General features: G+C 40.3%; 1 protein-coding gene across 2 annotated transcripts in view; it reads left to right on the forward strand.

Moving 5' to 3' along the window:
* Positions 1–26,596, forward strand: part of PREX1 (phosphatidylinositol-3,4,5-trisphosphate dependent Rac exchange factor 1) — a 156,849-nt gene that overhangs the window by 97,291 nt on the left and 32,962 nt on the right. For both annotated transcript variants that reach the window (XM_054081265.1, XM_054081264.1), the window contains exons 10-17: positions 1,766–1,913; positions 6,043–6,143; positions 8,886–8,989; positions 9,990–10,039; positions 14,273–14,348; positions 16,995–17,067; positions 18,062–18,204; positions 25,051–25,143. In XM_054081265.1, coding sequence (XP_053937240.1) covers positions 1,766–1,913; positions 6,043–6,143; positions 8,886–8,989; positions 9,990–10,039; positions 14,273–14,348; positions 16,995–17,067; positions 18,062–18,204; positions 25,051–25,143 — 788 coding nt within the window. The remainder of the gene's footprint in view (positions 1–1,765; positions 1,914–6,042; positions 6,144–8,885; positions 8,990–9,989; positions 10,040–14,272; positions 14,349–16,994; positions 17,068–18,061; positions 18,205–25,050; positions 25,144–26,596) is intronic.

Genomic DNA, 26,596 nt, shown 5'->3' on the forward strand with positions numbered 1-26,596 from the left:
TTTCCTTGCAGCATTGGCTGATAAGAGCAGTTTTTTCCTGATGCTTTTTTGTCATCTAGTTTTATGATGTGGCAGCTGATGACAGGCACTCTGGATAAGCATAGATATTCTGGCAGACATTCCAGGCCTTATTGGAAAATCTCCTTTGGATCAGAGTGCTTGCAAAGTCACAGAGATATCAGTATTTGGATTAGAAAGCTTGGTGAGATTCCCAATTCTGTAGGATGAGTTGAATAGAACGTGCATTCCAGTCTGCCATTGACATCAGAGCCTGGGGAATTCAGTGATGTAAGATGAGCATGAAACACGTATACTGTTACACAGGCTGTTTTCTATCATGAGTTCACGCTGCAAATTAGCCTCAGCTCCATGTGTCAGCATTCGTATGGGATTGGATCACAGTATTGGGGGAAGAAGAGGATTGAAGAGTAACAGCAGTAAGCCAAGGGATTTGCGGAGCCGAAACCTTTAGCCAGATATTGGACACATGAAAGAAATACTGTATTTGAAGACAAAATGTTGTGCAAATCTAATTTCTGGAACGTGCATTTCAAGCCTCCAAAACATGCGTTAAGAGTTGTCAGGAAACTAGAAAGTGTCTCTGATATCACAGAAGGCTATTGATTCATTTCGAAATCTTGCCGTAAAGCAGCAGGATTTATGTCCCGTTGAGGTGAACTGCTCTTCCTAGAGAACGTGCAGTTTTCATTTTCTAGCCTTACACCAATCACTTAAATTCTGCCTAATGTCAGTCTCTGTAAAACTTCGGCGTGTAAGTCCAGGGCCAGTTCAGGCTGCCTGCTTTCAAGCTAATCTTAAAGAAGTCTAAAGTCTGTGCCTCTGTTTTGGACTGCAGAGTTGCCTAGATTTGCAAGTTCTAGAATAATATAGCCAGAAAAGAAAACGACTGTTCAGATTAGAAGAGACAAAACATCTACAGTAGTAAAATATCTTTTTTCATGTCTGTCCTCCTAAAGCAATTTGCAAATCTAAAGGGAAGATTGCCAAAAAGTGCCATTTATGACGATAACAGACACCTATTGTTTTCAGAGTTCATCCTCCTGACTGCAGCATTTTTCAAGTTAACATGAGCTATGTGGAAACTCAGACCAAGTGGATGTGAAATCCTCTCTATATCCAATTATCTATCATTCCTTAAATTGTTCAGTATTTCTTTCATTGACTGGATAATATGATTGTCAAACTGTATTTTTAGCCTGGGGTATTAGTAAATAGGCTAATTACGAAAGAATGAGAAAATAATATTCCTGTCTAGCTTTGATTTTTTTAAGGATGTGAATTTGATTTCATCAGTTTTGTGTTTTTGGCTACAAATAATAGAACACTCAAAAAGTCATCTGCTCTATCAAGCATTTAATCTGCTTTGAACAAGTCTTATGCTGGCAGTTATTTCAGGGTCAAAAATGAAATTACAACAGGAAATCAATTTTAGAAGGTCTATGTTTTGTCTTCCTTTGTTTGGAACTTCTCCATGTTCTGTAAACCATTCTACTCTGTGTGATGTGATGTAACCGTAAGTTTAAAGCTACTTTTTAAAATGGAGAAAAAAAAACTGCGAGCATCTTACTGGTGCAAAACTCAGCAATGACAGTTTTATACTTAGTTGATTTCTGCCTTATTTGGAAAAGAAGTCAGTGAATTTTTGTGTTTCTATTGCTTTGTCTGCTTGGCCTCGGCTTTTGACTTAGAGCAAACACTTTATCTGATGCTAAGGATCTGAAGGAATTTCTGCTTTGTATTCCAGGTTTGAAACTGGGAATGGAGAGGGATGCATACGTCATGATTGCAGAGAAAGGAGAGAAGCTGTACCAAATGATGATGAACAAGAAAGTGAACCTTATCAAAGACAGGAGGAGAAAATTAAGTACTGTTCCCAAGTGCTTTCTTGGCAAGTAAGTGGCATTTGAATTCAAAAGGCCCTTTCATACCAATTAGAAGAATGGACTCTGGGTTTTCTGGGGATGGCATTGTGAGGTCAGATCAGATGTGCTTTGATGCAGCTTAATTGAAAAAGCCATAACCCCCATTACAGTTGTGATTTATTAAAATTAATCATTGATTTCTATTCCATGCCATACGCAGGCTGTGACAGCTCATTCTGTTGTACAGTAACTCATAACAGCTGTTTCAAATTGGCAACAGGGTTTAGAAAAAATTAACTCTTGCACGCTCAGGCTGTTGGTGGCCTAACCTGTATCCTCTTTTCTATGCAAGGAAATGCTTACCAGCTGATGTTTGAATCTAGCAGAACTGTCCAAGTCTCAGGATTGCATTGGGAAGTTTTCTGTTTGTCTCTGTAAGAGACACAAATCAAATCTTGTGCATCAAGAGACCTGATGCGTTTGTCAGAAGTATAGGGCTTTATCGGCTGGAAAATGCCTCTTTCACTCAGGCTAGATACTAATTCTTAAGAATGACATCTGTGAGGCAGTAGAAGAGAGACCCTGTGGGTGAATCATGATCAGATGGGATGTGGTAGCGGTGGGGCTGATGTAGGGGAATGTCCTGCGTGGTGCGCAGGGAGACACATTAGTTGACCTGAGAAGACTTTTCCGCCTCAGCTGTTTATGATTGAAGTGATCGGCTGAGGGAGGATAAAAAGTTCTGAGAGGCAGATTATCCATTCATTTTCCCTTCCCGCCTCTCTGTCTCTGTCGGGGCAGTTTGCGGGCAGCGTTCCCTGTGTATGGGGTGTGGAACTGATGCATTGTCTTTCTGCCTGACGGAAGGCAGTCTGGTAGCACGGGCGGGCGATAATTCAGCTATAACAAAAAATTTTGGGGTTTTGGAGATTTGGTTACTTTTTTCTTCTCCTCCTCTCCCCAATTTATCTTGCTGGGTTCAAATTGAAACCCTTAAGCTCTAATTTTGGAGGCATAATAGAGCATTCATTTTCCTATTTTCCATGCAACAGTAATTACCAGATCAGAAACTTATGTTCTTCCAGTGCTGATATATGAGAATCTGTTGTGGATTCCCAGGTATTTTGCTTAGTCTCAAGTCTTACCTGGAGTCTTCTGATACTCCTTTTTCTTTTAAAATGTCTGATTTCTTACATATTCCCCAATCTGTCCTGCTCACTGCCCAGTGTTTGCTTGACAGCCACTTGCCACTCCACTAGTGAGGGTTTGACTTAACTTTGCCAGTGGATAACTGAGGCCAGACTGAGATCCCTACAGGTATCCTATCTCTTTACAAAAACATTATTTCTGCTAATATTCCAGCCTTCCCCTCATTAAGTAACGGCTGATGTCTTTTCGGCAGTCATTTGTTAGTTCAGTCCTGGGCAGCTCAGTGAAGCGCAGCTCGGTTAGTACAATCCAGTCACGACTCACAGACTTTTCATGTCATTCCTGGGCTTCCCCAAATGATGCATCTTGGCTGTGACCTATTTATTTTGTTCAGATATTCCTGCCGAAGGGAATTACTAGTAACTGTGCTGAGGTGTACTTAGCAGTTATCTGCTACATGCAGCTGACAGTAACACTAAGGCCACAAAAACCAGCTTTTGAATATCAGATAGTGTCTAACAATTCAAGAGCTAAAATATAGTTGCAGAAAAAAACACATTAACTAATCCTAATACCTTTATAACTATCACATGCATTTATTTATAAGGCTGTTTATTGGACTTAACTTCAGCAACTGACTTGCTTGAGTGCAAATCCATTTTCCTAACCACTCCTTGGGTGTACTGGTGTTGTGGTACCGCGGGAAAGATGTGTGTTGGTGCCAACATATGTAAATGATGTGCTTGCCATGCTTCGTTTCAACACTGCACTAAATTGATTGCAAAATCTTAAACTATATTGAGCTTGTAAAGGGAGGATCTGTTAACCTCAGGAGATTCTAAACGTACCTTATCAGATTGCACAGACCTGGATAGGTTGGATTTCAAGTCACTGAATTTCAGAGCTGTGGGTAGTAGATGGTGTTCGGACTTGCATGCTGGATGAGAATTGAGCATGGCAGCACTGGGAAGTGGCAATACTCTCAGTTATACTGGAGAACTGCTCGGGACAAGATGAGGAAACAAATCAGGCTTTGCTGTCCACCTTTTTGAGTTGTTGCTTATTTAGCAACAGTCTAGCATGTGCCTAAAAAACCTCTTGGATTATTTCTGGATCATGCACTTTTTGGTGCTTATAAAACCTTCAAACAAGTGATTACTGATTTTGTTTATAAACCAAATGCCACAAAAGTCTGCCACAAAAGGAGCTCTTTAGAAGACTCCCATAGTTCTGAAGCTTCAGGGCTGTGAGAGTATATCTGTGTTCAGATATTTTCTTTTTTCAGCTCTCAATTTCAAAATTTAAGGCCACTGCCTTACATTTAGAATCTAAATAAACCCCAGGGACACAGTTCCGAATAAAAGAAGCAGGAAAGCTAACAAGGTAGCAGTGTTCTGTTTCTGTTTTGGGCAACTCTAAACTGCCATAGACCCATTGGGCTTGACAGAAAGATGTATAAGCAACCGGGCATCTACCCTGGGTATTTAACTTGATCACAGTCCTCGGCCAGCGCGCCTGTGGTGGGGCACTGCACAGAATGTGTCTTACATTCTCAGTAACATGTGTGGAGGATCGTTCTTACTTCTCCTCCCTCTGCAGTTTATATTCTGTTTCGGCCTTTAAATATTTCTAAAACCAGTTAAGAATCACTGGAAGGTTGAGAATGAGCTTTGCTTAGACGACAGAGAATCAGACTTATCGCTACAGTACTCTGGCTTTAGGAGCTTTACAAAAGCTGCTGGTTTCCGTGGGATTCCCTTGGCAGAGCTGAATAGATTCTGCTGCTTGTTCTGCGCTGTGACAGTTACAGAGCAGCCCCTCAGTAAACTGGAATTTTCAGTATTGAAGTTGTTGTTGTTATTCTAAAGGCAAAATGGAAATACTACCTGCCGCTGGGATGAGTCAGCTCTGATAATCATGAAGAGATTAAAAATACTTCATTTCGAGCCAGAAGTGGAGGCATGGATGGTGGTTGTGATAAGCAGCAACCCTCTGCACATTGGCAAGCACCCAAGTGGTTTATTAAACTCAGGTTTCTCATATGTCGCTCTACTTTCTTATATTCCTTTTATTCTTCTCTATGAATTTAACACAATTCTAGTATAATCGCTAATTAACTTGGCAAACAGTTCAGCCCTCTAGGGCTTTGGCGGTGCTGTATTCATCAGGCTTGCAGTGTCTGTTTCACTGTACTTAATGTTTCTAATTGAGTAACATCCTACATATCTATGCTTTTTTTTTTTGGCTTTTATTCTGCCCGTATGTGCAGCTCTGCCCCTCACCAGAGAGAGGTTTTGTTTCAGGCAGTGTGAGTAGGCAGACTTAGGACCTTTTGTCTATAAATTAGAAGCATCATTTATGTATCTGCTAGGCACCAACTCAAGTAAATGACCTTAAATTAACCTGTCAGTGGGACTTGTGTTCTCTCTTACTGCTCTGTGCTTGAATTCCGTAGATTGAATCTTCTGTCCTAAGTGCTGCTATGATTCCATTAAAGCCAGTGCAAGTACACCACTGGGGTGGGGGCGGGCAGAAATCAGGCTCAGTGAAGAAAGGTGAGCATACCTCAAAAGTCAGACCATGAACACTGTTTGGAGGGATAGCTGGGGTAGAAATAACTGTTTTCTCTACTGTCCAACTTGTCGTTTTTAAGGTCATCAGTTAATTTTGCTTTTCTCTTCCCTCTTGGATGTCTAAATTGCTCCATAAAATAAGGATTTGCAGCATCCTTATAAGCCCAGCCAGGCAGTCTTTCCTTTTGTGTGCATGCTGATTATGATAAACCAAGAGGAATGGTGGGGAAAGTCACAGATAGGAGATCTGGATCTTCTGCGGAGCATTTCCTCTAGAAATGTAGGAAATGGAGCCACCTTTTAGAGGGATCATCACTTCCAGCAATTTTCCCACTTGCTTCAAGGAGAGTCTTCTGTGTTTGGCTGGTGACTTGCGGAGGCGTGTTCCTGCCTATGTTCAAGTGAAAAAGCTTTTTCTGTTCTGCTTCTCTTTGCAGTGAGTTCGTATCATGGCTCACAGAGATTGGAGAGATAAGCAAACCAGAAGAAGGGGTCAACCTGGGACAAGCATTGTTGGAAAATGGAATCATTCATCATGGTGAGTCCTCCATGCCACAAAGAGGTGTTAGATTTCAGTAATGCCGTGGAACTGAGAGTGGAAAACTGCAGCTATTCATGTGTTGTTCAAATACTTTCCTGTACCATACCCATCAAATCCTAAAAATGTTTAATAGCTTTTTGAATAATGAGAGGGCAACTTTGTGTCATGAAAACAGGACTTGTTGGGTATCCTGAAAGTATTTATGCCTGCAGTTGCTTGATTTCTTTGCAACATCTTTGTGGCAGAATATATCAGGTGTATATACCTTTTTAATTTGTGTGTTTGAAAATCTGTAGAGATGAAAAAATGTAGCTTCCATATGAGACATCAGCAATATAGAGGGTAGTTGAACAGTGCTTTTTTAGAATGGGGCACATGTATGAACACATTGAGGGGCTCCAGACGATGGGTCATTCTTTCTAATGAGGCTGACTGTCATAAAGAAAAGTTATTGATAGAGGGTTTGTTGTGGGATTTGTTCTTTGCAGCTCGTGTGGCAAGAATGTGGTGCACCATATTTGTTCACCACTCCCAGCAGATGACCTTCAGGTGTTGTGATAAGGGGTGTGTTAGAAGAGTAGGACAGTGCATACAAAAGTGCTGTGCGACCAAAGTAGCACAAGATACTTGTTTGAAAATTTTCTGTGCTACCTGCATTTCTGCTAAAATAAGGTCTTTCTCCAGATTATGTCCTTTAAATCCAGACTGGCCCTGTTCTTTCCTGTTTTTTTCATATTACATTATGCAAACAAAAAACACAGTCATATTCTAGTTAAACAGCAAATCCACCAATTTCAATGTTCGGATGAGTTTAGCTGCAAAATGCACATCAAAGGAATAAAGTATATAGATCTCAAGTCACCAGTGGTCTGCACTTCCATACAGTCTCTTGAAAACCAATTTAAACAGGAGAGCCATTAAATTATGCAGTCTTGCTTTAATCTCTTATTAACTCAACTCCACAAACTTGTCTTTCAGATCATAATGACACTGTTAAGAAATGATGTCTGTTATCTTATTTTAGTTGACGCATAGAGGAATCTATTATGAGCACTACCGTAATCCTTCATGCACATACACTTGAACTCTCAGGTGCCAACATATACTTTCAGGCACTTTCAGACTTCAGAGGGCTTTAGGCATGAGCTCAAAAGCACCAAATGCTTTTGCATACTTGGCCCTAACTGTATCCTTGGAAAACTGGAACACTCTGGCTTTGATGTGTGGGGATCTGGCTTTGGATGAAAAATGCTCTTTTGAGCTCACACTCTCTCTTGCCTATGTTCTTAATGTGTACGCTTGCACCAATTCATACTTTGATACTTTCAACAGTGTCCTTTTTCTTTAAACACAAATTTACTGCTCAAAGAAAGTTGTTAGATGTGAAAATATCCCATTATTTGTCTCCTAATGCAGCAGGAACTAAAAACTTTAGCAGCACAGTGAAGCCCTTACCCCTGTTCTACATTAGCCAATATCTTTTATCTTTTGTTTTTACTTGGCATAACGTTACTGTCAGGTGAAAACTGCTGATGTCTAAGCCTGCCTGAGAAGCAGGACCATAGAAGATTGCTAAATGCTGAGCTCTGTGGGTTTTATCACTCAATTTCCACTGTATCTCCTTTAATTCTGGCTATTTTATCTGAGACTGCTGACGTGGAAGTTCTTGTACCTGTCACAGAGAGCAGAAGTGATCAGAACCTGATCTGCTGTGTGCCGGACACAAAAGATGCTTTCTACAGACTCAGTTCTCAGTTGGATTTAGAAATACAAAATCTGGAGGATGCAGACACTCAAAGAAGGCAATAGCTTGTGCAGCTTAGAGACTCCACTGCATTCCAAGGGGTTTACACCAGATCTTGCAAATTTTGTTTTAATCTGAATGAAGAAAAAATATAAGCAAAAGCAGGAATCTTAATTAAATAGTTATAGTGCAGGATGTGTTTCATGTAATGGGGGAAGCTCTTAAGAATTTCTGGTCTTTGCCTTCTAAACAATTTCCCTGCCCGCTCTGCAACGAGCAAACTAAATCCCAAACTGACTCCTGGTACTTCTGAGTCTGCCTAACCGAGTTTAACTGTCTTTAGTCAAACTCAGGCTAAGGTGCATCTTAAGTAGTGTAAAAGCATATTTTCTCTCAGTTCATCAAATGCTGTGCCTACACTGAGAAATACTGCATCCAAAGCACTAAAGGATGCTCCAACACAAAGATCTGGCTGTGGCTTTGTTACCTTGGCAAAGGCAGGAAAGATTAGAGTGACTGAGCTATCCCACCGTATCTGCTGTTGTCTTTGGTTGCTTTTCTCTAGGTTTCCAGCATGCTTTCTGCTTTTGGAGTTGCAGAACTTTGGGCAACTGCAATAGTGCCTTTAGTGCTGCGATAACTGCTGTAAGGATTTGCAGTCACTTCATTCAAAACTTATTGAAAAAAGTCAGACAATCCCAAGTTCCTTCACTAGGACTGTTCCCAAAGCCTTACATAAATAGAATCTAATTGAAAATGAAAAAAATTGAATTTTATTGGAGCTGTAGCACTGTGAAGAATCGCTTTTGTTGGTGGAGCTATGCAGAATTTCACATAAGCATATATATAAAATAAGGGGAAATTTGAAAAGCAGAGTCCTCTCTTCAGAAAGTGATACACACCAGCAAATCTTTAGATGCAGACGTACCAACTGGCCTATGAAGAACATGGCAGTGCAGAAAAGTCCAATTTTAATTATCTTGCTGGTGTTTTAGTTTCAGACAAGCACCAGTTTAAGAATGAGCAGGTGATGTATAGATTTCGCTACGATGATGGAACATACAAGCCAAGAAGTGAATTGGAAGACATCATGTCCAAGGTTTGTATTATCATTCTTAATTGGAATCTTCTGATTTGTGTAGGAACCATTAAAAGAGTTTGCTCTGAATGTTCTGGGACGCCTTATAGCAGCCTTCGAGTACTTAAGGGGAGCCTGCAGGAAAGCTAGGGAGGGGCTCTTTATCAGGGAATGCAGGGATAGCACAAGAGGGAACAGTTTTAAGCTGAAAGAGGGGAGATTTAGATTAGAGATTAGTGAACGCCCCATCCCTGCAGGTCTTCGAGGCCAGGCTTGGATGGAGCTTTGAGCAACCAGTGCGAGGTGTCCCTGTCCGTGGCAGGGGGTTGGAACTGGGCAATCTTCAAGGTCCCTTCCAGCCCAGACCATTCTAGGATTCTATGTCGTTCATCTGTCGTAAAGGAGATCTCTAATGCTGTTTATCTGTGTTGTATTAAGTTCGCCATCCTAATGCCATGGGAGACATTTGCTCTAGGGAGAGAAACCAGAGCTTAGCAGTAAATAACAAACAGTTGTGACTGCACCCAAGATTGCTGATTAAAATCCTAATATAGTAACAAAAGGTCTTAAAAGAAAACAGTAACTCATAATACAGCATATCTGCTGAAGAACTGGGCATTATGGTTCAGAGAGATAGAAAAGATCAATATTTAACTGCTGTTCCTTGTACATGTATGTCAGATGAGTTCTGTTGATCCCATATCTGCCCATATACCTTTTAATAAATTGGATTGCTTTTTATGGGCATCAGTTCGTGGGTTAATTGTGAGGAAGGATTAATGGAGAAAATGTTGCAATAGAGGTGATTAGAGATAAAAGAACAGATTTTTTGGCTTCTGGAGGCAGAGAAAGAAGAAAGAATGTTTGACACAGAGGATAAGGAAAATGTTTTAAAGAACAATTAATCAATAGATAATTCCAGCTGAGTAGAGATATCAGTGTCCAGGTTTTGCCAGCTTTAGTTGGTCAGTGTTTTTGACAAGGAAAAAACTGATAATACCATGCATCTTTCCTTCTTCAGGGTGTGAGGCTGTACTGCCGACTACACTGCCTGTATACTCCAGTGGTAAAGTACGTTCACTTCCCTGATCTTGTCTATATTATTATCCTTAAAAGGATGACAGGTTACTACCGAAACCTTTCTCCTTTCTTAATATAAACAGTATTTTTCTGCATTTTCTTGGTTATATTACTACCCTTCTATCTCCACAGTTTAGATCTGTAGTCATACACCTGCTGGAGGGTGTTGGAACTGGGTGCTGGGAAAGTGAAAGGCTAGTGCTATAGTCTTCCTGACACTTGCTTTCTCTGTCAGTTCATGAGAGCTGTTCATGGCACAAGTGTATTTGTTTAGTCGGGCATTTTCTGTGAGTTAAAGTGTGTGTGATTAATAAGTGACTACTGATTCAGAGCAGATTATGTGGTGTGATTGTAGCTGCTGTATTATTTGGGTTAAAGAAAATGTAAACAGATGCTGAACTGATGTAAACAGACTCCAGTGTGGTGCTAAGATTCTGTCATCCAAACACTAAGCAAACAGAAAGCAATCTGAAGCGGAATAAAACCTGAAGCTGTTATTTAAAAAGTCATGAAATTTTTGGTGAAAACTTCAGAATTCAGCTCTGTATGGATGAATGCTAAAGAATTGAGATAATCTCTTCTTAGATCTCGGGAGATGATGTTCAGATGTTGTTGCCTTAATGTGACATGAAATGAAATGAAATGAACATTTCTGGCCTATAGTGGAAACTGCCCTGAGCCATGATGGTGTTCTGTTTAGGTGTTTATGGTTGAAAATTAGGTATAGGAGAATATTCACTTCATTTTTACATATGAAAACTGATGAGGAAGAAATACCTCTGGTGGGCGTGTTTGGAGTCCTAAATTCAGTTAATTGACCTCTTGTCCCTGTGTTTTCCAACAGATGTTTCACTGAGAGATGCTGTCGTCATGCTAAAAGGAGCAGCAAAAATAGTTAGAGTTCATCAGTTACAAATTTGCCTAATTAGATCTCTATTTTTCCCCAGAATAGCTGTTCTGCAATAGTGCAGATTTCAGTCAGCCTAAAGGGTGGGGAGACAGCAGGAAAGTGTGATGCAGCTCTTGGTAGGCAGAATGATTATGTACATGCATGTGTGGATTTGCACATACATGTTTTACCCCTTCAGATGGCAATTCACATGCAGAGTAAGAATAATGGTAAGTGAAACTGAAAATGTTTCACTGACCTCAGGGTAGCCACAAACTAAGGGATGTAGTCTTATGCTTTAGGCAATCAACAGGGACAAAATAACTACCATAGGCGTGTCTTGTGGTGGTCTATCAATGTGCTGTTTTTGTAATAGAATTCCAGCTGGAGAATCTTCTACTATCAGGATTAATCAGTGTTAGTGACAGTATGAATGTGTGTGACCAGTGAAAAATAGAAGAATCTCAGGAGTTTTAGGATCTTTCTTGATAGACAATGTTCCCAGTATATTAAGGCTTTTCTTCCCTCTGTTCTTCTCCTTTTTTCTTCCTGTTAGAAAGTTGAATCTCCCTGGCTGTCATCCTCTCATGTCTTGTGTCTTTTTGCCTCTGACAAGCACGATGTTAGCTTAAAGGAGCTCACTTTTAGCCGAGTTTTGCAAAGCCTGTGCCTTTGGACCATTGTTTTTTCTGGCGTCTTCAGACTGCTGATCCCTGCTATCATGCTAGCGAGGTCAATGAGGGCTACTTTTCTGGTGCCGCCTTCCTTCTAGAAAATCAGCAAAACTGCTTGGAGAAGCAGGTGGATGTGCCAAGAGGATCTGGAAAAATTATGAAGTTCAAAATTTAATTATTTTATTGACAACCTTGGGATGTAATTTTGCTTAATTGTCTTCCTTGGAAACCTGGGAGTTTCCATGTAGCCTTTGCCTTCATGATTTTCTTTAAGTACACTCAGACACTGATGTACTTTGAGGACAAGGTGTTGTAGCCCACTGGAAATGAAGTATATGCGACTTTGGGGGTTGTTACGTAAAAAGTAGATAATTTGAAAAATCTTAGACGTAGAGAATGTTCTGAATATGTCTCTGATCTACTTTGGGACGTTGAGAAGGTGGGAGGACTTGCTGTCACGCGATAGACAATACTTCAGTGCATAGATGGGCTAGACCTTTTGGAGAACATGATATTCCTCTGGTTTCTGTGAGACAGCAGATTGTGCCAAGATTTCAGCGATTCTCCCATCTGTTTGACTGTTCACCTGCAGCTCATGGTTCTGGGTAGCATTCAGCGATTCAGGCTCTACTCCTGTTCAGGCTCGCTTAAAGTGGGGGGGAAAGTCAGTGAACTGATGTTGAAATATTCATTCTGACAAGCATTTAAGCACAAGCAGTGAAAGACTGGGCCCTGGACCAAGATCCTGCTGCCAGCTTATTCAAAACTCTAGCTCTGTGTCAGCATCTGTATGAAAATGCTGGGAGTTGCTTCTTACAGTCTGAAAACCCCTACTCATTAGTACTCAATATTTTAATGCTTTCCTTTATTGTTCTGACATTTCAAAAGCACATTTTCTCAAGATAAGAGTGTGAGAGGGAAAGACTGCCCAGAAAGCTCCCACAGCTTTGTGGTGATTTTAGCGCATTACTGGAAGACAAGTCGAAAAATGTGTGTAAGCACTATGAGGAAAGCTTTTGTTCTGGGGACACGTATTTCTGGAAATGCTGTCATATTTTTTGTTGTTTTCTTTCCAAGTTCTGAAAGTCCCGCTTCCCTTTCTAATTTCTCACACCCTGCATTCTGCAAAAGCACACAGGCATTTCTGCTGCACTTATTTACCAAAGCCAGGCACAACACAACCCTGTCTGTAGGTGATTGGTAAAAGGAGCGCCAGTCGGATGAATTTTAGATAGAGTTTGGTGCTAGATCTTTAGAAAAAAGGAAAGATGTTGGTTTGAGAGAACTGAAGAAGAAACACTTCTCTTGAGCTGCCATATAGATACATCCGGACTGTAAAACAGTCACAGTGGCTGTGAAAGTTTCCTCCAGAGCCATGCCAGTGGACCTCAAGCTTGAAATAGAAGGACCACCTCCAGGGGTGAGAGAGGAATTAATTCTTCATAGCCCATTCAGCGTTTGGCCTCTCTGCTGAGACTCTTAATAAGAGGGAGCCAATTAATGCAAATTAATTGTGGTAATGGCTTTTGTGATGTGGAACTAGGAACTGGATCAAGACCACGAAACTTATTTCACACGGGCCAGTAAACAACCTTAAAATGGAAAGAGCTTTTCATTCTCTCATGAGCTGGATTAAATCCAGTGACCTGGAGGTGAAAGGTGTTAGAGCCCAATGTCCTAAGCCACATAGTCCTCTTATATTTGTATCAAAATTCTTCAGAAGTATTTTATGAAAGACTAAAAACATCAATTATCTCCGTGGCTTTGAGAAGAGGAATGGAAGAAAACTGCAGAAAGCAGCAAGTTACAATAGAGTTCCTTTTCCTTATTTCAGGAACAGTGCTGCTCTCTCCACGGGCTCTGTGTGAGATGGTGCAAGTTGTGTTACGAGGCCGAAATACAACAATCCCTTTTTTTTATTTACAATGGCTGAAATTATCTAATGCCATAAAAGCACACTGTGTGCAGTCTATCTGCCTACTCTGTTATGTTTTGCTAAAGGAAATAAAATCTGAACAGGTTTGGAGAATCAGGAAAACCTCTCAATGCTTAATTCAGTGAGCTTAGCAAAAAGGGGGCATAGAGGGAATATGTAGGATCACTGTCTACGAATACATCGATGAGTAAATGCTAGAGAAGAACTGCATAAGTTTATAGATGGGGCTGGCACTGAGCTAGTACATGTAACTGGACATGAATGGATTCAGGGTGGAAGCTAGAAGATAACTTCCAGCCAGAAGAATATGATTTTCAGCACAACCAATGGTGGCAGTATTCTAACCTGAGTTAAAGAAGCAGCTCAATACATCTGTGAAAAGGATGTCCGGAGTGCCTCTGGCAGGAATATGAGCTCTCCTGAGGTGGCTTGAAATAATATCCAAGGAAATTTGAAGTAACACTGCTCTGTATTGATCTGAAATATCTTCCTAATTCAAGTTAGGAAAGTTTTTAAACTAGTCCTTTCTTCTAGAGAAAATGGATATCTGCTCCCTGTTCTTTGTCTTATTTATTTGTGGCTGGGAGTCTCATTGTTTTATTGCATATATAATTGTTCTTTCCTCAACTTCACGATAGTAGATCACAATAGTATATGTTGGTTTAGAGGGTAACAGAAACATTTACATTTTTGTCTTAATTTCCCCTGAATTCTCTTTCAATTAGAGATCGTGACTACCACCTGAAGACCTACAAGTCAGTAATCCCTGCCAGTAAACTAGTGGATTGGCTTATTGCACAGGTAAGAACATTTTAAGGTATTTCTGTCTTTGACAAATTGTCTTTAGAAATTGTAGTTCCCCACATTTACCCCGCAATTACAAAGAAGAGCCTGTAGTCTGGGAAATTAAAAATTTGCCTTTGATAGTCTAAAGCAATCTAAAGAGAGAATGTGCCGTGCTGCCCACCATCGTGGAGTCAAACGCATGTTCTGGTTTTGTCTTAAATGGTGGTCTGATGCGCAATCACATTAAGTCCTACACTGCCAAAATAACATGAAGGGAGGCTTGTTTGAGGCTCTGACCTCTGACAACCAGGGATGTTGTCTTTCAGAAATGTTTCCTGAAATTGCATTTGACATCCTCCTACATTAATGAGATTGATATGATTTAAGGTTGTTCGGTGCCAAATAACTAGATGAGAATAGAGTAGTCAATTGTTTTCCTGTTAAGAGCATAGAGGAGAGCAAGGATGTTAGTACTGAGCTTGTCATATCAGTTACATGTGATTTAATGGGGTCTTATTCATGAAAAGCTGAAGGGGGGGAAAAAGTCTGTTTTGGCCAAAGAAGAGAGATGTAATCAGGCTAATCTGGCCAATATAATAGTTAATTGTAGAGCTGTAGGCAGCAGAAGAACTCGGATAGCAAGGTAAAGCATCAGCTCTTGGTCTGGAAAAGGTAGCTCATTTCCTTACCCATTTTAGCTCATTCCAGTAGGTTAATCTGGCTCTTCGCTCTCTTGTTTGCTGAACTTTACATTAGCATTGAACCAGAATGTGCTGAAGCCAGATATGAAGATATAGAAGACTTTGTTGTTTATATTATGTGTGTGTGCATACATGCATGTTTACAGAAGCAAAGATGAAGAGAGTTCTTTCTGTGCTCAGTTAAAGGGGAACATTGTCAAACATTTAAATCCCTGTCTATGACTTAGATGAATTCCTATCTATGTGGCTAAATCAGTCTTTGCTCATGAGTCCTTACGAATAGTAACTTTCATGGGGGTTCGTTTGGAGTTTTCATAGAAGATTGAACTATTTTCTAGCAAGTATTCATACTTTGGCCTGTTAACTAACAAGAGATTTTAGTGGGAGCTAATGAATAGTCATCTTTTTTCAGAGTAGTGTATTTATTTAACTGCTCAAATATCTACCTTCCAGTTTACTTTAGGTATCTGTTCTTGAAAATCTTGGTGATGGTGTCTAATCTGATAATTACCTGTTACACAAAAATACTGGGATATATTTCTTTCTTTTTCTGACAATCAATTTGTGTCATGATTTTAGTTTAGAAATCATGTCCCAAAAAAGTGAGGACTATAGTTTCTGTTAGATTTAGTGGCATGTGGATGACTATCTTGAAGGATAGTCGCTCTCATTTCTGTTTGCAATTTAGGCTGTAAATGCCACTGAGAGCCCTCCCTGATGAGAAAGCTGTTTCTCATTTCCTTGACCTTTACAAATATTTGTAAGACTGAACAGTGCAAAAGAGCAAGAACTTTTCTTACAATCAGAGAAAAAGCATCAGCTGTATTGTGTACCCTGACCCCCCTACCTGGAAATTGTTGGCTGTTATGCTGCTGACAGGGGATAAGTTGGGCTCTCAACAAGGTTTGATCTTGTGTACATTTGAACTGTTGTATTCAAATGAGATTTATGGTATTGTATGAACTCAGAGTCTTGGACTGGAGAGGCATCAGGAGCTCAGTTAGTAGATGTGCAGTGCCTTGTGGCTCTGTAGATACCAGGGCTCTGTAGGAGATAAGCATCTCGATCAGGTTGATAAATAAGTGCCCTGTGATATGCAAACACAGATTTGCTAGTACAGATTATTCACTGTGAGGGAGTTTTTGCATGTGAGCGAGGATGGTCAAGGGATTTCCTAATGAATTGGAGATTTAATGCTGAATTTGCTTGATGTCTTTTTTTATTCTTTATAGCTCTTCGCAGTAGCAGGATCCTATTTCAGTTGTCCCCATAGTATGTCTTAGGCAAATTGTGCATCAGACACTAAAATAGGGCATTAAGTATGATGCGTAGAGAAAACTAGGCATTTCTTGTATTTAGCTGAATTGTACACGCAAAACTTAATGCAGCCATTTCAGGTATATCTATAAATTGGCAAGTCACCTCTGGTACCTGTTTTGAAATACTCCAGTCTCGGCTTCGGGCAGTGAGAAGCTGAAGCCTTTGTTTATAGGTCTGGTGTGTAAGAAAAGAATGCCAGTTTTAACCAGTCTGACCTTCGGAGTTCACATAGATGGGGTTTCCTCAGTTTTTTCTCCCTTTGGTTGAATATAGATAAGATCTCTCAACTTCTCTCACTAAGAATGAGTTTTATTGTCTGTGGCTAATGTGTCCTAAAGACCAACACTGTGATTGCAAATAAAAAGCCTTTGCATTGAAATAGGACTGTGTCCATGGGTGGGTTAAACAGCTGCTTCCCAGAATCCTGGTCTTTGTCTTCACAGTTCCTGTAGGAGGCCAGAGATGCTATATATAGGAGTGAATGGGATTTGGGCGACGGGGGTGGCTGTTTTAATTTCTTGCTATTGTTCCCTACAAAGAGCATCCTGCTAATTTCAGAGCCACAAGCTATGTGTGGGGAAGAGGAATAATTTAGCTTAAGAAGTCGTCTGAGATTTAATATTTATCCTCTTGTTTCTAGGGAGACTGTCAGACTCGGGAGGAAGCTGTCGCACTGGGTGTCGGACTCTGCAATAACGGCTTCATGCATCATGGTAATGCATTAATATTGCTTCCTACAGCCAATTAAAAGAGCTCTTACTTCAGTCAGGTTAGCTGACTGTCTGAAAATCCCTTTTCTATAGGCTGTGCCACACATGCTGACACATATACAATAGGAGGCATCACAGCAGGTCCTTCTAAACAGCAATCTTTGAGCTTACACAAAATGTCTAAGCCTACTTTCACCTTCCCAAATGAATCCCCCTGCTAATTAGTTATGTGAGCCCTGAAGTGATTAGGCAAGCTAGAAGGGCCATGTTTTTTTAATGCATCTCTTTCAGAGCCACGCAGAAGCCAAGTACTGTCCTGAAATATCACCTGTACTGACCTGTATCAGTATCAAACAGCACATATGAAGTCCTAAGAGGAAGCATAGTTTGTTCAATGAAACATTCAGTTTTGGCCTTCATAGCATCCTTTGGCAAGGAGTTTCTTTGCGTAATTACATGTTGAATGAAGAAGGTCTTAAAATCGTCACTTGCTGCTTTTATTTGAAGCCCGCGGGTCTTGTATTTGAAAACATGGTAAAAATTTTTTCACACCTTCCAGAACCTTACAGATTTTGTTTCCCTCTCAATTCCTTTTTATGTTGAAAAGCCTCAGTCTATTTAGCCATCTAACTTACCTTTAAACAGCCATTTTACCCCTCTTTGTTCCTTTTATAGTTTTACCATATTCATTTTGACATGGGAGAGGAGCTTAAGATTTTGTGTGGCATCTTTTTTCCAAGAGGATCTTTTGCGATTTTTCTGCATTCTATGTGCCAAGGAGGTCAAATGTGATTTCATGAGCTGCTGTGCGCTGTGAAGAAAAGTATATCCGTAAAATACTGTGGTAGCTTAAAAACGTAGAGCTGAATAGCTGACTGACAGGGATGCATCTGGTCTTTGTTCTGTAAAGACTGGGGAAATCCTTATATTTCCTTTATCTTTCTTTTTTGTTTCTCTGTGTAAATGCATGTATGTATTTCATTTATATTATTTCCAGTCCTGGAGAAAAGTGAATTTAAGGATGAATCCTTATATTTCCGCTTTTATGCTGATGAGGAGATGGAAGGCACCAGTTCCAAGAGCAAACAATTACGTAATGACTTCAAACTTGTGGAAAACATCCTGGGAAAGAGTCTCCTGGTAAGAAATCATCCATTATGTAAACCTTGACGCTTCTGTGAAACTGTTATTGTTTTATACTAGAGGAGAATAAGAAGGAAAATTTTAACAGAGTAGAATTGAACTGGGGAGTTGCAGCTGTAGCTAGAGTTTTCTTCGCTGCATTAATACCAATTCTTGAGCTGCTTTGCTGTAGAGCTGCAACTTGTGTAGCTCTGACTTTTCTAGCTGGTCAGAATGCTTAACTGCTTCTGTTAACAAGGGAAATGTGTAAGTTGCAGGGTTCTTTCTCTAGTATGTGACCATCCTGCACTGCCTGGGAGCTTTGGATTCACAGCTCACACAGACACACACACAGGTGTAAATGCGAGTAAACTCCTGCCTGTTTTGGATAGAGGAGGCTCAGACATACTCACAGGCCCATTTCTATTCCCATGAAGTTCGTGAGAGAGCGTGGAATTGAACTGGGAGCTGGGAATGTCTGAGCAGGCGCCGTATGTTTCTTGTGTTTGCTGAGCTGGCACCGCAGTGTTGGTGCGGTGGAGGAGAAAGTTATGGATAGTAAAATCTTGGCAGAGGTCTGCCATGAAGTTTAAAGACAGTTTAACTTGAAAAAGAGTTTAAACACCTTTGTATATGAAGCAGATTCATATGCAAGTTGAAGGACTGATAAGAGCACAGAAATTTCAGGACATTGTTGTCTGGGTGATATGAATATACTCTCCATTACTGGTTCAGAAATCAGCTTTACTTTGTTCACAGAAACCACTTTACAAAAAATACTGTGTTTTGTGTTCATGCTTTTGCAACAGTGCTGTTATCTCCAGATTCCCTCCTCACTAATGCCATCACAGTCCTTACTGCACTGGGATTTTCCTAACGCTGTTTGGACGTGGGAGTTGGATTGCTGCAAACTCCTTGTTCTCAGGTTCTTGTTTACTGCCAGTGGCTCCAGGCCCATCTTTTCCTCTCTTCATACAGTGGCAGAATGCAGGAGCAGGATAAAAAACTTGGGTCAGAAACTACAAAAACAGAATTGCTGGAAACAATCCAGATGTCCATTGTATGGGTAAATTTTTCCTATGGTTCACACGAACCTCACTGTCTCACTGTTGTCTTGTCTCCCAGGAGACCGAGCTGTGTTTTGTCTGAATGGCCAGGAGTAATATTTAAAGCACATGGTCTCAAAATCATTCCTCTGTGCAGTCAGTGCCAGAGACTGGAGCGTCAGGTTAATAAGATTATCCTCATGGAGAGCTGCTGGATTAAGGGGAGCAGCGAAAAGGTGGTAACTTTGTGGAGGGGTATAACTGTGATTTGCAAAGCACCCAGAGATCGGTTTCATGTAAGTTGGTGGGAACTGACACTGTTCAGGTCTTTTTAATTGTCTACCTTATGGAGACAAGACAGTCTGAAGAATCAGATACACTGGAATGTCTCTTCCACTGTTTTCTGTCAGTTCCAGGCACTTCTGTTAAAATGCCAAACCTCACAATGGTAATATGGTAGCTGTGAAATGAAGGATTTACATTTCTTTGATTCTGTTTTCTCTTAAGGTAATGAGAATTTATTAAGACACAGTAAAGAGTCAGAACAAACAGACAAACCTCACACATGGGCTGTTTCCTAGTGTTTAATCATACTCTCTAATTGGTCCTTCCAGTCACTCCATGATTTGGTAATTGGAATATTTGTAACTGAAATATTTAATATTACTGGTACTGTAGTTCAGAAGTGCATCAGTCGCCCTCTCTCAAAGTACAGTTCCATCTCAAAAAGTAAACAGCAGAAATGAACGGCATATGCTGAATAAGAAATCTCTTCCTTAGCAGATATTTTTGTCTGATGAGTAGTAGGCATGCTGAAGTTATCCGTTGCCCTCATATTTGCATATAAATTAGCAGTCCCCTGAATGCAGCAGTACAGGAAATGCATTACACTTATCCACAAAAAGATTTGTGGTTGACTTCTGTGTTTTAACAATTATGAGCAACTGGAATCCTGAGGCTTCGCTCTCTGTGGAACATCTCTGCCTTCCTCCTTACACTCATGATGGGGCATTGATCCTCCCCATCCGCTGGTCCCATCGTATGTAATGCAATGGAATTTCCTCAGCACTGGCTTTTGAAACATGCTTTTCTAGTGCCATGAGATCCTAGCTGTTTAAAGGACAGCTTCCCCACCCTCTTCATCTAGGTTTGCTTTGTCACAGGAGAGCTTGCCCTTGAAAAGAGAAAACAACAGCAGCTTTGGCAGATATATCTTTAGAAATGCCAAGGAAGAAAGTGCTTTCAGTCTGAAAATATGCACTCAAAACAGAACTTAACACTCATTTATTTGTGCAGTTGTTTCTCATTGGAGCACATAAATCTTGACAAACTGAAAAAATATACAACATTCCTTCCATAGTTGAAGAGAATTTGGATTTTGGATTGTCTCCAAGCGTGACTTGGTTACTGCAGTGTGCTGTTAATCTGTGATCAGCACCTCTGTTTAGCTCAAGCCAACTGCAACCCAAACTAAACCCGGTAACTTGGAGCCGAGTATCAGACAACGCTTGCTGCCTCCGTTGAAGCTGCTGAAGGGGTTTAATACATGCACAGTGCCAGAGTCCCCAGAGGACTCCAGTGGATCTCAAAAGAAAAGCTTTTCCAATGATTACTAAAGATGATGCCTCTGTACATTGTATGTAGCATTCTCAGAACTGTCATGCTGGGTTGGAGATCTGGACTCTAGTCCAAACCTCATCAGCTTTCCAGACCTGTGATATCTCCTGCATTTTGCCAGGGTATCCAATAGTTCTTACTCTCAGTAGTTGCGGGGGGGGGGGTAGCTGCCGTGTGCCCCTGCAGTTCCCTCCAGGGCTGGAATTCGGCTCGTGTAGGCACTTGAGTACTGTAGCTTGTTCAGTGGTAGCCAGCGAGTTGAGCACAGAACTCGGGGGAGTTTGGGTTTCAATCTATTTTCTCACGTGAACTTAACTTCTCACACGAACTCCGTGTGTGGCCTGAGCAAGACCTTAAGTCATTCCATGCCTCAGTTTACCATCTGAAAATTAGGATGCTATGTCTCATCTATCCACAGAGCTTTGCTGTTACATGTAGAATCAGTTTTGAAAGTGAAAGTGTCCTTGTAATTCTGAACTTCAGATAGTTTTTAGGTAATCGATAGTATTATTTGAGTTCATGTCTTCTCCATTCTAAATCAGCTAATGCAAAAGCATCGCATTCACCTTGAAATTCTTATAAAACTATAGAACACATTTCACCTCTTCTAATGATGAATAAATAGCAGTAATGTGTATTTCTCAAATAAAGCCGTACTTGATCCCTAATAAAAATCTCTTCCATGGTCAGTCATTCCGGGAGAATTATTTTTATGTCTTGTACTAATATAAAATGACCTAATTCTGCAAAATTTGAGCAGAGAGAGAGCAAAAAAAGATATTTCCCTTTGTTCTTCATTACACTGGAGTAGCACAGTCTGTTGTAGCTTGAGAATTCATACCATTGATTTAAAACACCCCTGGGAAGAGACCCACTAATGAGAGCCCATCCTTTAGGGATTTCTGATCTCCCAAGGAGACACGCTGGCAAGTTGGTAACAAGAGGCGTCCATCACCCAGGTGTATGTGGCCAGACAGGGGCTTTGAGTGGATTTGGATACCAAAAATCACAGCAAACTCTGAAGTGAAAAACATCCTTTAGGCTGTAAATCTTTCACTGTTCAGAATGAGCAGTTCCATTTCTGTGCTCAATTTCAAAGCTCACAAACCAGAAGAAACTTTTGAGTCACTTTGTATATATTAAGCCTATTTTGCTGATGTGGCAGAGCATACCTTTGAAGATAACGGCAGTAGGGCTGGCTTAGATTCTGGAGCTTCTCCTTGGAAAGAAGTTTTGTCTTTTTAGATTTTGGTTTAGTACCCCAGAGCTTTGGACTTTTGAAAGGCTGGGGAGCCTGGAACAACCCGGGAGATGAGGTAGCAGGAAAACAGCTCTCTTCAAATGAATTCTGCTGAGGGAAACAGAAACCTCACCAGTTTTGTGAACATTCAGACTTGACATTATCTGATAAACCACTGCTCCTTAAGAAATTCTTAACTGAGAATGTTCACGTGTGACCAATAGAGATTTTATGCTGGAGAGCTACAGAGAAGGCTGAGAGAGAAGGATGTGCACCTTGGACCCTAGTTTAGGAAATCGTGCGTGATCTGCCTGTGCTGTCTCTTCTGCTGTTGGTGTCTGCATGAAGAGTAGGGGCAGCCTGAGAAGGCTGCCAAGAATGAAATGGATCCAATTCCTTCACCTTCCTCGCTGGGGGAATCTTATTGCCCAACCCAGGGTCCTTCATTTGTATGTGGTTTAAGGGATCAGCAAGTGTGGAGGGTAAACCAGACACTATAATAGCCTGTACATTAAAGTCATGGTCTTGTGACCCTATCGTGATGTAATGCTGGAAGCTACCCCATAGCTGAGCATCAAGCTATTCCACATCTCTGTCATCTTCATTCTGCTGGAAAATGGTCAGTTCTCCCTTCATAGCTACTGAGCATCCCCATCCCACAAACGCTTTCTGATTCCATCACCTTCCTCGTACAGGAAGGGGGAGACATGGGGAGGTACCATGTGGGCAACATGACCCTCACGCCAAAATGCTTCATGAATGTAACAGATACAGGTCTAATAGATCATTTTTTGCGTAGCTTTTTTTCTCTCCACTCCCCCAGCCCATCTCTGCCAAAATTCTTTTTGAATATGTTCTGACTACATTTGCCCTCTAGTTTTGATTAAACATGCTTATTTTTCATATGGTGTCACTTTTTAATGTGGTTGCCTTTCAAGATTAAACAGCTGCTGTCTTGCGTTCAGAAAACTGATTGGATTTCAGGGGCACAGGAATGATTCTTGTAGATGGCAAGTTAGTTAATTGCTTTGGACTCCTGAGGGATGGATGGTGTTCAGCTGTGGAACTGCAAGGTATTACTGATTTATAATACAGAAGGAATCATAGCCTACTGCATACTGAATATTTTCCATAATTTGTCTTTTCATAAGAAAGCGTCCCCTGTACAGGAGTGATGATACAGAATGTGAGACTTCTTCCTTTATGACATGGTGATAAAGTTTCTAATGTTGATGCACTTGGGTTTATTAAAAATGATAGCATATAAAAGATCTTCATGCACCAAAGAGATAACTTAAGTTTGCGTAGCCTCTGGCTTCTTAAGTTTGGCAAATTAAAGCCTCCAGATTTTTAAATGCCTTTTCACATATGCTTTCAAAATCCAAAAAAAGAAACTGAAAAGCCCCTTCTAATGTAAAATGAGAACTGGATTGGAGAGCAATCCTAGAAAGTTTCTATTTAATCCCAGATGTGGAGAGATAAAAGTACATATTGTGTTGGGTTGAAACTCATTACACTTGCAACGCTCAAAATCTAGCCAGTGATATTTCTGGTTTTCTACGCTGTCCTTTTATGAAACATACGTAAATAGCATTGCTTCTGAAAATATTTTGTTAGGAATATCCAAGAATGGCAAATTTACTGGTCAGTCTTTTTACTTTCTTGTCCACCATTTAATCTGGTGAGGATTTCTTCCCTGCAGATAGATTATGTCATGCATTATTTTAACACGGATCTGTGGCTCCTCTTAAATTTTCCTAAGGTGAATTCCTATAAAAGGACAAAGCTTATAGGCTGATGACTGTGACTTCAATAGAAAAAGGATAGTATTTTAAAATAGTGCAGGAATCATCAGAATCAAGGAAGTAATTCTCAGTATTTTTCTTTCCCAGTGGCATGCTAGCTTACAGATGGCTTTATTTTTCCCTTTAACTCAATTCTAATTTATCAGATGGTTCTTAGACATATAGTGTTTGCTCAAATGGAAGATGTTTATCTGGTTGAATTTCCACTTGTCCATTTACCAGTGGCCAGGCTTGCTTTATTTCTTTTCAAGTGGGAAGTGAGTTGTTAATCTTTTTTTCATTCTTAATAAACCACTAAAATAGGATGAGTGAAACACATATTTGCCAGGATTTATATGATTTATAAGGCAGGTCTGTGTGACCTCAGTACCAGTTAGAGGAATTGGATTCTCCTACCAAGCCTTCTGTCAACCGTAAAAGGTGCAAACTAAGCACATGGCACGAGTCTTATGTTTGTTCCTATCTCAAAGCTTCTGTGCCTGGTGTCTAGAGGAAGGACATGCAGATGTTCAGAAATGGTTCTCTCACTGGTCATGAAGAATATTAGCCATCAGACCAACTATGATGATGTTGATGTACATAGTGTGTAGTAGTATCTATAAGAAGTAGGCCTGGGATTCCCAGTTTATCTGAAACTAATAGCTAAGAAAGACTTTGTAGATTGTTCATTATTTGGTGTGTGGGTTGTGTTTCAAAAAATATATAAATGACTACACTTTGATATGTAAGTACATTCACCAAATATGAATGTAAAATACTGAATATCAGTAAATTCCATAATCTGAAGGTGAAAGACCTAATGAAGAATGAAGGTTTAGAAGTTAAAACCAAATGCAGTTTCTAATAGAAGAGTTGATTAACCATTGGAACAGACTCTCAAGGGCAGGAATAGATTCTTCACTTCTTAAAGGCTGCAGTTCGTAACAGGATAAATGTCTGGAAATTCAGCTTTATTATAGTAAAGGCTCAATGCAGACATAACAAGATTTAAGTTTTATGATGAGATCAAATGACCTACTAGTCCCTTTCAGCTTTAAGATCAATAAGGCTATATCAATCGTGGCTTGTAATGAAACAGTCTTAAGTTCTCGTCTCTGTCCTTCAGCTTTTCCGCTAACTCCGTAGTTATGAAGCATTACCTTGTGCTCTTTTTAAGATTTTACCAGAAGAGGATGACTATGGATTTGACATGGAAGAAAAGAACAAAGCAATCGTCGTGAAGTCAGTTCGACAAGGCTCTTCTGCAGAGGTACAGCCTGACATTCATAAATATTTTGGGTTTGGTACCTAAGGTGCTTTGAAAAGGTACAAACCCGTCCCCTTAAGGTCTATTTTGTTTTAAAGGTAGCTAGTAGAAAACTTGATATCTTTGACAATTCCTGTGGTAGTAAACTATTTCTGTAAATTGCTAAGGATTTTAGCATCGTTGGGTGACTTGCTGAGTATTTTTGACAAGGAAAACAGTATCGCTGTGTGATGGTAGCATGCCTCAGGTTCATTAGCAACTTAAGTTTGAGAAAGAAGGGAAAGTAACATTGTTTTGGGATAGTGAAGATGTTCAGTGTATTAGAATTAAGTGATTTCAATATTTCTGATTCTGGTTTGTTTTACGGTCACCAAAGAAACTGATCCAATGCTCTACCTCAGGCTCAAAAATCAACATATTTTGGCCAAAAATTTTATTAATCTAGATCTATGCTGTAAACCGTTGCCTGACAGATAATCCTTCTGTCCTTTCTTTGGCCGGATGCCTGTAAAATATCCTGCAAATCTGTTGTGTTTTAAGACAACAGAAGCACACAATTTTCTAAAGAATCTTTTTCTTGATCTTCCAAGACAAACGATCTGTGACTGTGAGCCTGTCTTTTCAACTCGGTCTTAAAATATTGCCCCAGAAAAGAACTAAACCTGTGTCTCTCTGGACCAGAGGGCTGTCAGCTCGTTCTGGCAAGACCTGCAGTCTGGCAGTAATGCATTTCGTTACATTCTTGGGCTTTTTTTAGTTGCTTTGTGATAATTGTAGTTCTGTGTGGCTGAGCAGCTGTAGGCCATTTAGAGACCCCGTGCCTGCGTCACACTCCTTAGGGACAAAAATTAAGACATGCAGCTTTGTTTCACAGTGCACATCACAGTGTGTTGCATTCATTAGGACTGTCAGATTTTAGGCTAGGATAAGATTCCAGGTTCACCAGTTATGTGGGAACAAATCTATTACTTGCATGGATTTATTAAAGATTAACACATTCTGTTTGGGTTTGGGACAGTGATCTCTTTTTCTTATTATCTCTGGAAAAAAATTGTCATGCGCAGGTTATGGCCGCATGCAGCATTACTGTGCATGTGTGTGCAACAAGAGTCTTGGAGGTTTTTATTCAAAATCAGAGTTGCCAAGCATTGTTCATTCTATTGTTGGTGTCTTTTTTTCTTCTCAAGATTTTTTTAGAAACTGTTTTGTGAGCTGTTAGATTTGCCTATGCCAGAGGCAGTTCCCAGTCTGTGTTTAAAAGTTGTAAAGGAAAAGATTGTTGGAACATCGAATTCCCGTACTGTGGTAGGGTACCTGAACTGCAGTTTGGGATTCTTTGCCTGATGGGTGTGTCCAACTTCTCAGTTTTGGCCCTTGCTCTCCTGATCCTGAATGATGAGCAGCTCTCAGGCCAGGACTCTCCCCTGCGGGAATTGTCCCGTCTCCCCCGTGCTCC

The sequence above is a fragment of the Cuculus canorus genome, chromosome 16 (assembly GCF_017976375.1).
Source record: "Cuculus canorus isolate bCucCan1 chromosome 16, bCucCan1.pri, whole genome shotgun sequence".
NCBI lineage: Eukaryota > Metazoa > Chordata > Aves > Cuculiformes > Cuculidae > Cuculus > Cuculus canorus.